This window comes from Chrysoperla carnea, chromosome 4, assembly GCF_905475395.1.
Source record: "Chrysoperla carnea chromosome 4, inChrCarn1.1, whole genome shotgun sequence".
NCBI lineage: Eukaryota > Metazoa > Arthropoda > Insecta > Neuroptera > Chrysopidae > Chrysoperla > Chrysoperla carnea.
In genome coordinates, this window is record NC_058340.1 from 25,664,338 (window position 1) to 25,680,702 (window position 16,365).

General features: G+C 28.2%; 4 protein-coding genes across 7 annotated transcripts; 2 read left to right on the forward strand and 2 right to left on the reverse strand.

The window, feature by feature from the left end:
• Window positions 1-781: 781 nt before the first annotated feature.
• On the forward strand, window positions 782-2,465 carry LOC123298244 (motile sperm domain-containing protein 1-like). The gene is made up of 4 exons (XM_044880198.1): window positions 782-954; window positions 1,037-1,200; window positions 1,651-1,808; window positions 1,963-2,465. The coding sequence occupies exons 1-4, from the start codon at window positions 819-821 to the stop codon at window positions 2,144-2,146; spliced, it is 642 nt and encodes a 213-aa protein (XP_044736133.1). The 5' UTR covers window positions 782-818; the 3' UTR covers window positions 2,147-2,465.
• Window positions 2,466-3,093: 628 nt separating this feature from the next.
• LOC123297968 (beta-1,4-galactosyltransferase 1) lies at window positions 3,094-6,904 on the reverse strand. The gene is made up of 5 exons (XM_044879812.1): window positions 6,652-6,904; window positions 4,942-5,278; window positions 4,694-4,819; window positions 4,537-4,626; window positions 3,094-4,450 (listed from the first exon to the last, which is right to left on the reverse strand). The coding sequence occupies exons 1-5, from the start codon at window positions 6,902-6,904 to the stop codon at window positions 4,321-4,323; spliced, it is 936 nt and encodes a 311-aa protein (XP_044735747.1). The 3' UTR covers window positions 3,094-4,320.
• Window positions 6,905-9,977: 3,073 nt separating this feature from the next.
• On the reverse strand, window positions 9,978-13,249 carry LOC123298239 (B-cell receptor-associated protein 31). 4 transcript variants are annotated; one of them, XM_044880194.1, is made up of 3 exons: window positions 12,830-13,249; window positions 12,492-12,767; window positions 9,978-10,273 (listed from the first exon to the last, which is right to left on the reverse strand). In XM_044880194.1, the coding sequence occupies exons 1-3, from the start codon at window positions 13,056-13,058 to the stop codon at window positions 10,101-10,103; spliced, it is 678 nt and encodes a 225-aa protein (XP_044736129.1). In that variant the 5' UTR covers window positions 13,059-13,249; the 3' UTR covers window positions 9,978-10,100. The 4 variants fall into 4 exon arrangements, with proteins under 4 accessions (XP_044736129.1, XP_044736128.1, XP_044736126.1 ...); XM_044880193.1 differs by having other exon boundaries at window positions 9,978-10,267; window positions 12,480-12,767; window positions 12,830-13,248; XM_044880191.1 differs by having other exon boundaries at window positions 9,978-10,283; window positions 12,457-12,767; window positions 12,830-13,248.
• A 1,517-nt stretch (window positions 13,250-14,766) lies between these two features.
• LOC123298251 (mitochondrial import inner membrane translocase subunit Tim13) lies at window positions 14,767-16,139 on the forward strand. Its single transcript, XM_044880206.1, has 3 exons — window positions 14,767-15,027; window positions 15,103-15,171; window positions 16,018-16,139. Exons 1-3 carry the CDS (start codon window positions 14,923-14,925, stop codon window positions 16,108-16,110), a joined length of 267 nt encoding a protein of 88 aa, XP_044736141.1. The 5' UTR covers window positions 14,767-14,922; the 3' UTR covers window positions 16,111-16,139.
• The last annotated feature ends 226 nt before the right edge of the window (window positions 16,140-16,365 follow it).

Below are 16,365 nucleotides of genomic sequence, written 5' to 3' on the forward strand. Positions count from 1 at the left end.
TTCACAATTTTATGGATTTTAAATTTTTGGTGGGGAACTTTTTTGAAAATGAAGTTTTGTCCATGATACTGATATTGTAACTTTCTATAGGTCCAATCATTAAATTAACCTGATTGTTATACTTTTTGGATAAAAATTACCCCATCCACTAAGTTTCATCAAATTCCAAAACAATATTTTTGGGATTTTCTCTTTTTTTTTCGAAGGGTAACCCCTTAAGAAAATTGGCAAAAAATCGAGAAATTTTTTTATCTACAATTTTGATAAAACTCAGTTTATAAGGTAATTTTGACCCAAAAAGTACAAAAATCGAGTGCATTTGATGACTGGTCGAATAGTTTTTGAGATACGGGCTAAAATTGATCCAAATATTGTGATATCTCAGAAAACCTGCATCCAATCATTAAATTAACCTGATTTTTATACTTTTTGGATTAAATTTTTTATTTGACTAAAATTTTTGAACATGTGTATATCAATTTTATTAATAATTAAGTAATGTAATTATTTTTATTTATAAAGCTTTCTTTTACAACATCTTAACCTGCTTGTGCCAAGTGGTACAGTCTGTACAGAGTACCATTTACTTCATTTTATTGTTAGAACGGATCCTATTTAAAAGTTAAGCTGAGTAATTTGTAAATGACTTGCATCTTGCATAAAATCATGAACGTAGCCTAACTTTATTTATTTTGATGATTTTGACAATAAAACAGCTGATAAATTGATAAAAATACATATTGCACGTATAAAAGTTTATAAACAATGCAATATTAATTAAAAATTATAAATTTTATAAAAAAATCTCAAGAAACATTATGGATAGTACATTAATTAAACATTTTCCGATACTAATATTTCCACATTCATTAGAATTTTATTTAAATTCACGCGATAAACATAAAACAATATTAACATTATACAATCCATATTCGTTTCCAGTACGTTTTACAGGTAGATATTTAATAAAATAAACCATAATTATATTCCTTGCAATTAATTTAATGAAACAAATGTATTTGCTGTTATGTTTTAGTACATTGTAATTCAAATAATAAGTATACGGTTGTTGATTCAGCGGGAACAATTGGTCCTTCGAGGCGAGTTGATTTAGTTGTTCGACATGTTAAACCAACTTTGTCAAACTGCAATGTTATTGATAAATTTAAGATTATTATGTTTGATTATCACACGAAAAAAGTAAGAAATATATGTTAACGAAATTGTTTTATTTTTAATGCGATAAGTTTTAGAGGGATATTAAGATTTTCGAGGCTACATAAATTAATGGTTGTAGAAATTTATGATTTATTTTAAAATTTTTTAATCAAAATAAGTTAAAATGAGCCAGTCTTAGTTATTTGTTCTAATCAAATATATGAGTTCAAAGTTTGGATTATTTTACGTGAACTATTATAAGGAAACTGTAGAGTGGCCGACTTGACAGTTTTCATTTAAAAAAAATTCTCTGAATCGTCCTTGATATTTTAAATTGAGCACCTCAAGCTTTTACTAAATAGTCATATAAATTAAAAATAATTTGAATACTCGAAAATCAATATTATTATTATTTGATTGCTTTAAAAATTATAATTTTACCGTTTTCTGACATTTTTTGAGATTTCTCATAATCTTATATTTAAATTTTAGACGTTAGGCTATAGAATTGTACAAGCTAAACTATTGGAATCAGCGCCTGATACTGAGATAGATTATGAAGAAGACTTTGAACCTTTATCCACGTCGACAAATGAAAAGAAAAGCACACTACAGAATTGGCCATCACAGTCATTTTCGCCACCAAACAGGTAACACTAATTTGTTTAGCAGTTACACAGTTTTGGACGCTTTTGAAGTGAGAGGAAATGACGACCACTTTCTTATACATGGAGTTGGTTCTCCTATACTCTATACTCCATAGTTATTTAAATTTAAATTGTGTTTTATTTTATAATATTTTAGGACAATGAATCCAACAGCAATGGTCATTGGAGTTGTTTCAATATTAATATTGTTCATTCCAACACCGTACAATCTAAAAAACACACATCCATTTCTAGAGTACTTACCAGCTGATATAATATCAATAAAATTAGTAGCATCATTTTTCTTAGGATTAGTTACCATGGCTATTTTAAAACCATAATTTTTTTAAAATCTCTATGTACAAACTATAATATAAGGGGTGTCGCATATCTCTAGGTACATAATTAAAGAGTATATTTGGCCGCAGACCTACCAACAATTAAAAGGGATTTAAAAAGCTCAATTAGATGTAAATAGTAAAATCATAAAAGATACATCTATTTAAAACGAATTTGAAAGTATATAAGTTATTTTTGACTTAACATTGTGGAAAACTTTTAAACTAGGTCCATGGAGTTACGATACACCCTGTATTATAAAGGTATTGTTTTTCTTTGTATGTATATAATTAATATATTATAATTATAAATGGTTGTAAATGTGGTTGTGTAAATAAATGTTTTTTAATCAGTTTTTATAAATCGTGTTTGCCATTTTTAGTCGTATTTCTCTCCAAAATATATAAACTTATAACTTATGTAAAGTAGCAAATAGCATCAAAGAAAGGCAGATTTCAGTAATTTTTATAGGAATTCAAGGAGAAACCGACGGTTTTTTCGCCTATTTTAAAGCTTTCTCTACAGTCCAGGGAACTTTAGGATAAAATGTACTTGATACCATAACAAAGAAAGTGAAATTAAAATTGATTAAAAATAAAGAAGTTATAAGTCTCTTTCTTGCAAAATAGAGTTTTATATATTATCTCTATGGCGATACTCTACGATAATCGGATAATGTCATTTATTTATTTAAACGTTCACATTTCGCGTACTTCTAAAGATTTTAAAAAACCCATTTTGCTTTTTTTGCCCGTACACTGAGGGTTCTTCACCTGAAGTGATAAAAAAAATTTGGTCATCCTCCGCAATATTGTTCAAAATTTGGATGTAGATTGAATTGGTATGCAGAAAAATTATTAAATTTGCTATCATTGAAGGGTTTGAAAAAGTTGAAACAAATTTTTTTAAATATAAATTTATTTTTGTCTAAAAATATTTAAATCTGATTTCGATATGAATGTTACATAGTTTTTTATTTCACTTAATGAATATTTCGCTGCTTTTCTTTTACCTTTGCTAATTCTCAGTGATGACAGTACAACTCACTTGTGTGCAAGTTTCATTTTATTATAAATCGATTAAGAATTTCCCTTTCTGTTTTTAACAATCAAGACTTGCAAAATTTTCGTCGGTGCTACACTTCTTGAATTGTATAAGGTATAGACTTAGCACACATTAAATTGTGGATCTCAATAACTCCTTAAAACGAAATTTTAATCGAAAAGTAACTAAGAGTAAGTAATAAGTATATACCATCTGCTATTGTGTACTAATGCAAGAAATTCAGCGCAAATTTGGAACAAATTCACTACTTCAAGAACTTAAAGGCATCATGATCTTCCCACTACTCTATTTTATCTATACCATGATCGCAGCAAATCAAAATCTATAAAAGTTCATAAATCAACTAGTAGAGAATACAACCAGTTAAAAGCAGGTCAGTATTTTGGAACCGTGAATGGCTCACGGTATACAAACGGAATAAATTTTCTACTTTATTCGAAACTCAGTGCAGTTAAACGCAATTGCCAAGTAAAAGAAAAGCATCTATAATAATCACGCCAATCAAGATGAATGATTAACTTAAGCTTACATTTTATTATTTTAGAAACCTAGACTTACATAAAAAATAATTTATGTTTTTTTCTCAAATCAGTCCGGAAGCAGGCGATTGATTCCAATTTCAATTCGGCTAATAATAGATAATATGCTTCATATAATATTGTTTTGAAGCCTGATGAACTACAACTTCTAATCCAGAAAGAATAGGTTGAGAAAATGCAACTTTCCTTTGTTTTAAGCGGGATGATTTTATCGAGACAAATCTTTCGCCTTCTCCTGGCTTATTGAGTGTATTTCGAGCGTTAAGTGAAATATACATAACATAGTAATGATGACTAGATATTTGAACAAAGATCATTGCAGACGAAATATTTAATAATCGCAGCGTCAAAGTGAAAGAAATCGTCTTGCGATGAGATTCGAGATCGTTGATGTGTTTGTCAGATGTTGTTATAGCTTTTAATCAATTTTCTATACAATTTTAACCAATTTTAAAAGTTCCTTCAGTTTGTCAAATTCGTTCTATGTTTATCAAAATGGATGTTTTCACAAACTTTCCTCCATGGTATGATGATGATTTTTTAAGAGAAAAATTATTTCTACTTTGCGAATTTTAATTGTAAACAGAAATAAGTGTATATAAAGGCTTTAATGTTACATTACGGTAGAAATTATCCAAATTATTAATACCATCTTGCCTGAAGCGTTGTAAACCCGTTCGTAACACTTCATATCTATCAGGACTGTAATAAGATTAGTTTTTTATTAGATATATCATGTTAAATAATAAATATAAAGTAATTTTTTAAAGTTATGATAAAATACATACCTAGGTGTTTCTTTTTTATGTTTGAGCATTATATACGCACTTATTTTCGGATCATATCTACAAGTTACGTAACCATTATGTGTTAATCGCCTGGATTCAAAAAAACAAATTAGAAATGTTTCTAAGAAATAAAAGTTTATTAAAAAAAATTTCTTACGCATAGAAATCGTCATCTTCACCACCCCAACCATGAAATTCATTTGACATACCATTTACTGATAGAAATTGTTCTGTTAGTATGGCCGTTGAGCCCCCAAATAATCCTCTATACATTAAGTGAAATCTAGAAATTTTGAAAATATAATTATACCAATATTAAAACACACTGGTGATATTGTATCCAATGCCTTAATAGAATTTAACTTCTGAAAGTTTTTAATGGCCTATTGGATTAGGATATATTACCTATGCACATCGATATTTGTAGACATATGCCTGGGTTGTTTCGTACATGCATACAAATTTGCATTATTGATTGGTATTAAATCAACATCAGTCAAAATTACACATGGAAATTTGTTACGATTTGCTTCATATACTCCAATATTAAACATTTTTGCTCGATTAAATGGTTTATTATCATTTTGCTCGACGATATAAATACGATAATGTAATTTTTGTTGTTGTAAAAATTGATGAAAATAATTTACAAAAATCTTAAGCTGTTCTTCCCGATTACGAAATGGCACAATGATTGCAACACTAAATTCACTATTACAGTCTAATGGCCAATATTCACCACCTAGAAAAAAAAAGGACCTACTGTTACAATTATTCTATTTGGATGAGGCTATTCGGACACTATCGTGTGTTTAGCGTGAGTCTCATTTTACGATAATTTGGAGTAGATTATTAGCGTGAACAGAAAGTTATTTTAGCTTTTCTCAGATTATCTGAGGATCAGTGAATGAACGCAATCATAGGTTTAACCGATAAGCCAAAAAACCTGCAGACCCGTGTAACTTAACATAATCTATTATTTATTTTGGTTTTTACCTGACGTTCTAGAAGCTTATTTAAAAAAAAAAAAAGTGCTAAAGGTAGCGTTAACGTTAGATAGTCGCTAGATACTGGATAGTATCCGAATAGCCTTATCGCGAATAAATAACTATTCGTGAAGATAATAACTGAATGATTACACTCGTCGATAAGTTTTAGCACAGAAACTGTTACTGAATTTACTTTATTGAAGGTCTCATAAAGGTTCTAAATACGAATTCGAACTCAAACAAATCAGGTTTTTAAAAGACTTAATCTTAATATGAGGAAAAACACTGATTTTCTTTATTTTCAAAAAATTACGTTTCATTTTGGGGTAATTTTTATCACAAAACGCTTTATCGTATCCGAAATCAGATCCTGCCTTTTTCAAATTCTAATTTGAATGTTATTCTCTTCCCGTTTTCAAAAGGAGGTAAGGACCTTTTTTCCAAAAACAATTGAATAGCGATTGTAGTTTTTTCACAAGTCAAATATATAAAATTTAAAAAACCCCCGATAAATGTTGTTTTTCCTTCTCCAAACTGAACCGATTTCCTTGAGACATAGCTAAGTACACTGTTTATTATCTTAACTTTCAAGCAAGAAGACTTTTAGAAGTTACGATGCCACAGGCAGACAAACACACACACACACGTAGCGGTCAAACTTGTAACACCTCTCTTTTTGATTCGGTGGATAAAAAATAAGTTAAAAACTAGTCTACATTAAATGATAATATAAATAAAGCGACAAAATGGATTTTTACCTCTTCATAACTTAGGTCGTTAACAAAATCAAATGGAAAATTTGACGATTAGTGTCAGTGTTTGTCATTTATGTTTTGAGATTGGGGACTTTTAATCGAATTTTTTAAACAGGGAAGATGAGGAAAACATGTTTCAAAGCGATAATGTTTTGGTAAGTATGCTCAATATACATGACGAACTGTGGTGGAAAACTTTGAAAGGCGAAGTTGTCAGCATATGTGATATACGTAAAAAAAACGCATGCAAAAATGAAAAATTATAAAAAAAAAAAAACATTTAGTAATTAACAAATTTTGTTATCTAATCAAGTTCTTTTCGAGAACTACTATATAAATTAATAAACAAAATTTAGTTACAATTTAGTTACCTGTTTTAACATTTTTATAAACATGAGAATCGTAAATTTCGGGAACAGAAATCTCATGAGGATTGCTTAAAATTGTATTATGTATACAATTTTTTAACTCAGAATTCTTTGATTGAATTGATAAGTACGATAATTCTTTATCAATCTCCGATAAATGAATATAATTATAAGTTGCAGAAAATCTTAAATCTTCTGTAAAATAACGAAGCAACCAGATTGATATAAAAGTACAATTTATATATTTAAATAACATTGTTATTTATTAATTTTTTTCATTTTATATTTATCAAATTTTAAACTATTTAAGTGGGTTTGAATAAATTAATGCATAATAATTTCTTAGCGATGAAGACTATAAAAGATTCAAGTTCTTTGCAATGCCAGCATATTAATATCGTTAGTAATTTTACAAATAAATAGAAATATTAATATTTGTTTATGTACATGATTAAAAAACAGTTTATAACCGTAAAAATTACACCATGCCCAAGTTTTTAATTTTCCATCTTCCCTTGGTTATGTTATATCTATTGTGCTTTGTGCATGTTCCCTTGTTTTTTTTTTTTATTTGATAGTTTTCAACGGGTATCATTATTGGTTGCGTTCATAAACACAAACTTCAAACAACCAAGCTAATTAGCCTTTTTTATACCCTGTATAAATGAAATTTATACCAAAGTATACTAATTTTAGTCCATAGTTTAGAATTCACGCTTCATATCGATGATATGAACAAAATTTTGATATTCGCTCCGAGCGTGAATTTCGTTTCCATGACAACGATACACTACTTTAATTATAGAATTAATGGATGCATATATAATTGTGTGGATTGCATTGAAAACTTACATTTAAAATTTAATATTCTTGTTTCACAAATTTAAATAAATAATTACGATAATTAACATTTGAAAAATAATATTTGTACAATTTGATTTCTTATTTTCACAATTTTTAATGCATTAAGTTTAATTAATTAGTGTTTTTCAATCATTTTAATTTGACAGTTTCTATATCATTAACATGTAAATAATTGCAAATTAGTCATAACAGCCCACTTTATCTCCAAAATTTTTCACTTAAAGCGCTGGCATCGATTTTATTATCCCTACCATGACTACGCACACAACGAATAGGTATTCATAAAATCAATTAATTAATCTATTTCCGTTTGTCCGTCCTTTAACACGATAACTCAAATACTAAAAGAGATGTTAATCTGAAATGATTTATAGCGTACTCAAGACGTACCTAAAAAGTATGGAGGGTAGAGATACTAAAAAGTTCGAGTTCGTAAATGAGCAAAATAGGTCAAAACACGTTTTGGGTCCGTAAGACCCATCTTGTAAACCGTTAGAGATAGAACAAAAGTTTAAATGTAAAAATGTTCCTTATAAATAATAATTAAACAACTTTTGTTTGAAACATTTTTTCGTTAACATCTACCAGTTAACGTTTCCAAAAATAAAAACAATTTAATCTTTCATGACAAGATGAGTCTCCTAGGAAAGGATAACTTATTTTGAGTAGGTAAAGAAGAGGAGTACAGAGCCAGTACTATTTGACAGTCATTTCCGAACAGCTAAAAATTTGAGAGGCTATTGTCAAGGTCGAATTTTTAATAATGTGGCAAGTTTTTCGAATCTTAAAATTGCTGAATATTCAAACAAGATAATTGAATAAAAAAAGCAAGTCATTTTATCCGACACTCAATACAGCAATGTGTATCTCGTTGGCTATGAAAATGTTTCTTTCAAATTTTCAATCGTTTTGATATGCCTGTCAAATACTGAGCCTAGCTCTAGAAGGGCAAAGTTAGACCTAAGCATAAGACCTCAAATAAAATTCAATAAATATGGTTATATTATTTTATTAATTAGAATAAAAATAATTATACATATAATTATTTCAAAACTCTCTTTCAATAAAAATGTAAAAGCTATTTAAATTAAGCAAAACGGATAACAAATTATTATTTATTTTTTATAAAAAAATAGGATACATTTTTTTCAAAAAATTTTGATTTTTATAGATTTTTTAACTTGTATATATTTGTAACATTAGTACCTAATTACCAAATAATTACAATTTTTTAAGTACGAAATTTGACCACTCTAGCAACCTCTTTAAAAAAAATTTTATCCTAATTGTAATTTGGTGCAAATCACTCTATATAATGAAAAATTTTAAAATAGAATGTACCACAGCCCAACAATTCATTTTCAATAAATTTGTCAAGACGTCATGTCCCATGACAATGTCTTAAATTTAAAATAAATTACGAAAAACAACCGGATAATATAGGGAGTTATCGCAATCTCTCCGTTAAGAATTTTAAATAACTTTTTTTAACACCTCGAACGGTTGCATTGTTCTCTCATGCTTATTTTAAAACTTGTTTTTTCTTAAAAATTTCAAATGGAATCACTACTTGAAAATTTGTTTACCTTCACAAAATTTCACGCTTTACAGGATAATGAATAAATTTTTTTTTAAATTCATATACAAAGCAAAAAAAAAATATTATATATTAACAGCTGTGAGAGTTTTTCTCATCACTTCAGTAAAGTCGCAAAAAATCGCAATTCAGATAGCTTTGTTATACTTCGGCTATCTCCGTAGATACACTATGTGATAACTAATTATTATTATAATATATTTTATAAGTGACATTATTTATCCAGAACATTTAATAAGTAAATTTAATATAATATTCGTCATAGGAATTATTGTATTTTCACACCTAAACATATGTAGCCTAAAAACATATTGTGCAAAGTTTGAAATTTCGCTCTTGGCGCTTGCGTAATAGCGTAAGATTTTATCTCATCATACGAGTAATGAATGTTGTACGAAAGACGACCAATCTGAAGGGTTAAACTCGGAAGTTCCTGTAAAATACTTATCAAATCAAGGTTTACAACACTTGTTTTCATATTCTTTGGCAGTCTGCAGCAAATGACTGGAAATTCGAGAGGCTTGCATGACAAATTACAAATAGATGAAGGTCCATTAATTTCCAACCGTTCTGAAATAACAATCAAATCTATTTTGCTCCAGGCTTGAAAAGATTATATGTATAAAATGCAAATTTTTTTGGGCGAAAATTGTAAGACAATAAATGTAAAAACTGTAAGTAATCAGACTTTACAATTTTAGCAAAGATATTGGAGCGATAAGCTTTGACAATACGGTAACTGATTTATTGAAAAAACTCTATTAAGCTACACCCAATAAATTACTATCGATTCGAATAGAAATAACTTGTTTTATTTTAGCAGGAAATTTACGATAACTCTCTAAAAAACAAATAAAAAAGCAAAGGATAAATGTAATAAAGCAATATTTACTTTGCATTTATTTTACGAAATACGACCTTACTAAATAAATTTAAAAATTAAATAGTTAATAAAAAAAAAAATGTATAACAAGAAAAAAAATTAACGAATTCAATCATCTTTTTTATCGCCACCGGATGCTGTAATGGATTTTTGTAATTTACTATATTCGGAAGTTAATCGATCATATTCTTTATTCAAACTTTCTGCTTGAGATTTTAATGCCGATGAATTTTTCTTCTCTTTTTCTAATTTCTCTTCTAAATCAGTAATTAAACCTTTAAGTGCAGATACCTAGAAATAATAAACATAATTTTATAAATTATTTAAAAGAGCAAATAGATTATGATTAATGACATTCCCAAAGGCTCGGAATTTTTAAAATAAAGATAGTATTAATAATCCAAGTTTCCAGAACAGTAATGGGATTGTTCCATTTAAAATACGCATTATAAATTTATGGCCGCACATTTTGCTAATTTAGCACCAATTATATATTTTTTCTCTAATGAGAAAAATAATGCATGAGGCTGCCAAATTTACAGAAACTCTTACTTTATAATGTGCATTTTATGACAGGCAATCCTGTTAAGTGTCGTTGTTATAAAAAGGAAGATGTAAAAATGATAGTAATAATAATAATGATAATAAGGATACCGAAAAATGGGTCCCTAGCATCTACATAAAGCTTGCTCTGTTTTCTCCTAGAGAACAATCTTTCACTCGAAGGCGAGAAGTCCTCGGATAAGAGATGCTATTTAAATAGATGAAGCTTAGATTTAAAGGATATCTGTCGAAGCCAGATGCCAATAGGTATGCCACCAATAGGTATCAACAAAGATCCTCATGCTAAGAAGGTGGCAATCGACAGGGTCTTGTCAAGAGTCCCCACCACCCTTCTTAACTGTGCTCTAGAAAGTTTTAAGCGAGCACAGTCGAATGTCCTAGAAAAATGCTTGTTAACTACATCTTTTGAGAATTTTAGAAAAATGTTTCTTTCATATTTGCATTTATTATGGTAAATAATGTTTAGTTGAAAATAATTAACTTGAAAGCGAAAAACATTACTTCGATAAGAGTTTTCTTTTCAAAATCTCATTATATTAGCAAGATAAAACCATAAGAAGAACATGATCACGGTTTTTTTTAAATAAGTCTGACTTAGAAAAAACTTTCGTTTATTAAATTAATTTTAATATTTAAAGAAAAATACGATGTCCTCATTTTTGCAACAGTTACCTAGTTTTGTTACATAAAAAACATCTTCAACTATTTGGAAGTATACTTATTTAGTAATGTTGTATGGGACCTTGGTTTGTAAATTTATTTTAGGCGTGATGTCTCAATAAAATCGCCATTTTAATAAAAATCAGCATTGAATATAAAATCATATTAAAGAGCTAATTAAAATTAAAAAGTTTTACTTTCATAATCACAGATTCATTTTTGGTAATAAAATCTAATAAAACGTGCTTAGTAAAGTAAACACACTTATCATCAATAAATTATAATCTATTGTCTAGCCATTAGTTATAATAGAGAAATTGCATGTTTTTTAATGTTATTTATTTTTTCGAAATGTACTAAAAATTATTAAGAAAAATTAATAAAACTTCTCCATTATAATAAGAAAACCTTTTTACCTAATAAAATATGCATATTAATCTTCAATGGTTAACCAAATCAATAATAATATAATCAACTGCCAATTAGAGATGGGGAAACCGCGGCTGATCATTACATTATAATTTTAGTGATTATGCCAGAGGCATAGATCGAAAGAATTATCGCAATCTCACTATGGAAATAAAGCTTTATGAACTTCCTATTTCAAATCAGAAGTATTTAGTATACATTCATTTTAGTTTACAGATCACTCAGTCAGTTAGCCGTAGCGAATTTTAATATTTCCATGGTGCGGAGAATGTTAAATCTCAGACCATAATCCTCGAACTATGCGCGATGTTGATTTCAGGATAAATAACTCCTAAATACTTTGAAAACTGTTAAAAATGTATCATTTTTGTTATGTAAATATTTACGTTTGTTATCAGCACGATGGAAACCTTGAAAATCATTATAATGTCTCCTATAGGTTGTGAGTGCTGCTATTGACACCCAAAACGGATATCCGTGCCTTAAAGGATCACAGGGTGGACGCCGTGCTAACACGACACCATTAAAGGCATGGCCAACCCGTGGATCATAGTATGAAATCACGCGATAGAAAATTCTCAATCTGTGACTCTAACTGTATCTACAGATATCCGTGTATACAAGTCATCTGTGTCTGAAATTATAAGTTTCTTTGTGATTCTAAAAGTCACAGATGTCCGTGTCGGGTGGAAATAGACACTACGGTAAGTTATTGATATTCACTCGATATTTTTTACCCTTGGAAAAAAGGAAACATACTCTCAGAAGCTATTATCTATCTCTGACGGGTTTACGCAACAAAATTGTATACTTTTATTAAATTAAAATTTTTACTCACTTGTTTATCGTGAGCTTCATTTGATGAATTTTGTGCTTCTTCGCCATGCTGAGCCATCAAAGTTCTTGCAGCAGTTGATGCATTTTGTGCTTGTCGCATAGATGCTTCAGCTTGTGCCAATAATGATGCTTGAGTTGAAATTAACAGAATAAGACGTCGAATAACTAATGATAAGAATAATGAAAAACCAGAAATATAAAAGTTACGTTGTGCTCTGAATAAACGCATATTTCCTTGCATTTCTGCATCCAAGTGTAAATGTCCATGGCCATCAGTGCTGTGATCTAAATACAAAATGAAAAAAATTAATTCCAAATATATACTTAATAAAAATAAAAATTCTTACCGGGTGATGAGTATTTTTTCATTTCACGAATGGCATCTAAAAGGAACAACACAAGAACAGCTAATAATACTATAAAATAAATTCCAGCCTGTTTTCCAATTGCTTGTAAAAATCGTGATTTAAAGAATGCACTCCATCTTTTGGGGCTAGCTACTGGTAAAACTAATAATAAAACTATTGCGATTTCTACATAGAGAAATCCAGCTATTATTGCCCACTGTAAACTCATTTTGTATCACTTGAAACGATCAATTTACAAAAAATGATAAATTTAATTTAATAACATTCGTTTTTAATATAATCTTGTAGATAATTAGAAAATAATTGCAAATGCCTTTTTATTGGTACACGTAAAAAAATTATATGGTTAAATTCTTGTATTCAGATGAGTCACGGTGTAATATAAAAATGATATTAAAGATGACAATCATCAAACAAGACCAAAGTACTGAAAATAAAAAATACTATTTATAGAACGACAGAGACGTGATAGCGGAGCATTGAACATGAACTATGAAAAATATTTACATAAGCAATGGTGTCAGTTATGACGTTGCACTATCGTCTACAATATTCGCAAATGAAATACTTTGTTCAGCAAATATTTCGAAAAACAAATTTTCATCGAACATATAGCAACGCGGTTTATTTAAATATATTTCATTCAATGAACTTTCAACTTATATAACGAAGTAATAGCCAATGAAGGCCATATAAATGTGGTATATAATATGTAATTGCGTAAAAAAAACGATTTTCATAGAATTTTTTTAGTTAACTTTATTAATAACAATAGGGTATTATCGTTAGTTAAAAATAAATAATGAAATTTGAAAAAAGTTTTATGTAAAAATATACTTAAATATTCTGATTTTGAGTCATAAAAGCACATTTTTCTTTTAAAATATTAAAATTAGAAATCGTAATTTTTAAACTATATATGACGTGAGCTAAAACGCGGGTAAACCCTGTTGTGATGTCATAGCGGTATGAGTCATAGACCATCAATTAGTTCACTGTAGACAGCTGGGTATAATATTTGATATAGTGATACCCATATTACGTTATCAAATTGGATGCCCGCGTTTTTGATAGTTCAAAAAAGGTTTAAAATTTAATTTAAGTTTTTGGCAAGAAAGCGTGTGTATTTTTCCGAAATAAATTTTTGGTGGCTTTTTATTAGCAAAATTAACATTTTGAATTACTTTTTCAAAACTAGTGGAATACCCTATTTACAAAAAAAGAAATTATCTTATTAGCTGTAGGTATATTGCGCATTTTTTACGCAAGAGTAATAAATCGCACATTTTTACGTAAAACAAGTAAATTACGTATTTTTTACGTATATTCATCTTTAACTTTTGCGTATTTTATGCGCAAATTAATTCATATATCAATGGAATTGATTATCGGTATATACAAAATTAAATAAATTAAATTCAATCAGAGAGTTAACATTTCAAGAACGAAACAACTATTTTATAATTAATTTTTCTACATTAAATATGACGTAACGGATGGTCATTATGCGTAACAATTATTACGCATATATACGTAAGAATTGCAGTTAAATACAGGTTGATAACACATTATAGGAGTATAGGACATATTATGGGTGTTTATAATTTAAAGTAAAAATGAAAGATAGTATTTGAGTTTGAGGAACATTATAAAGTTAAAGGAATAAACTTAATAATATAAACTTATAAAATTAAGGGAATCCTTTGAAGAACTGAAATGTGATACATAATATTTCACACGTTAAACATTGCACAATTTTAAATAAAAAATAACAATTTTGAGGGAATACCGTGTCCAACAAGATAGTTATTACGTTCTATTTCCCATATAATTAATATTGCTCAATTTTAAATTCATAATAATAATACAATAACTAATAACATATCAACTGAGTTAATATTTGATTGTTTAGGCATCATTTTAATACCTCAAATTGGTGAACGCAACCAAATTTGTAGTTCCATGTTGAATTATTTGGTACAATTCATAACCACAAATTTTTTTGAAAAATTCCATATAATTTAAATAAAAAATATTGTCTATTTACATAATTATATTCAAATTATATCATAATGGATGCGTTACAAACGGGAAATTTGACTGGAGCTCAAAGGGAAGAGTTTATGGAACAAGTTAAACAACAAATCGCAATATCTCATGCACAAGAGCACCTAACGGTGGGTAATACTCGGTATTAAAATGTTATTTAAATTAACATAGAATGATCATTTCACATCTTTTTTTATTTGCAGAAAATGACACAGAAATGTTTTCAAAAATGTATATACAAACCTGGAACAAGTTTAGATAGTTCAGAACAAGTAAATATTTATTACATAATTTAAGGGATAATTGCTCCAATCAAATACAAGTTCAATTACATTTTATGGCTTTAGAAATAAGATACAAAAAGTAATTGAAATAAAATCTGAAAGTACACTTTTTAAACTGCACGAGATTTACAAATACAGTCAGTGTTTTGGAAATCTGAAAAGTGGTCTTGAGTAGACTGTGGTGTCCATCGCTTTCGGATTCTTAATATTGTATTATAAGTGACTCATCAAATTTTTCTAGTTTTCAAAAGTGTACTAGTATCAGGGTTGTCAGATTGGGCGTTTTTCCACAAATTCTTCGATTTTAGAATGTCTCTTGCGCCTAAATTTCTATTAGGCGATTTTCCACAATTTGGGCTATTTTGAAGCTAGTCTATACGATAGTTTATTATTTAAGAATTAATAAACTTTTTAAACTTTACTTTTCGATCTATTCCCATATTCCCTGCCTTTTGCATCACATATGTATCAGTAAGTCGTTGCACTTATTTATCGAGATTGGTATTCCCAATCTATATCTTTTAAAAAAATTACAATAACATTTATGTCTTCGTGTCTGAAGAACATAAAATGTGCAAATGTGTTTTATATATTTTTATATGATCTCACGATTAACATATTTTTAAAATTGTATGGAAATACTATTTTTTTGTTATTTATCACTTTTCTATGAGATTGTGCTACTTTCTGTTGAATACTTCTGGCAACCCTGACTAGTATTTATCTTCTAGTATTCTCGGAGATAAAAGAGGAAAAAAAAGTTGGATTATCCCTTAAAAAAACTACTTACAAGTTACAATAAATTTAAATATAAAATTGTTTTTTTTATTTCAGAAATGTGTTGCTATGTGTGTAGATAGATATATGGACGCTTGGGGACTAGTTTCAAGAGCTTATGCAACTCGGTTACAAAAAGAAAATATGTAGTTTAAAACAAAAATTAGTTGATTTTTTTTTTTAATTATTTTATATTAGATATAATAAAATCATTAATGATTATGTAAATTTGAAAAAGGAAAAACATTCACTTGTAAAGTGAAGAAAAGTGTAATTTTTCATGCAAATTGTGTTGTATGCAACTTTTACATAATAATTATTTGTTTGACTGTTGTTGTTTTTTTTGTTTTGGTTTTCAACTGTTGGATTGTAATTACATTAAATCAGTTGAAAAATACACAAAGA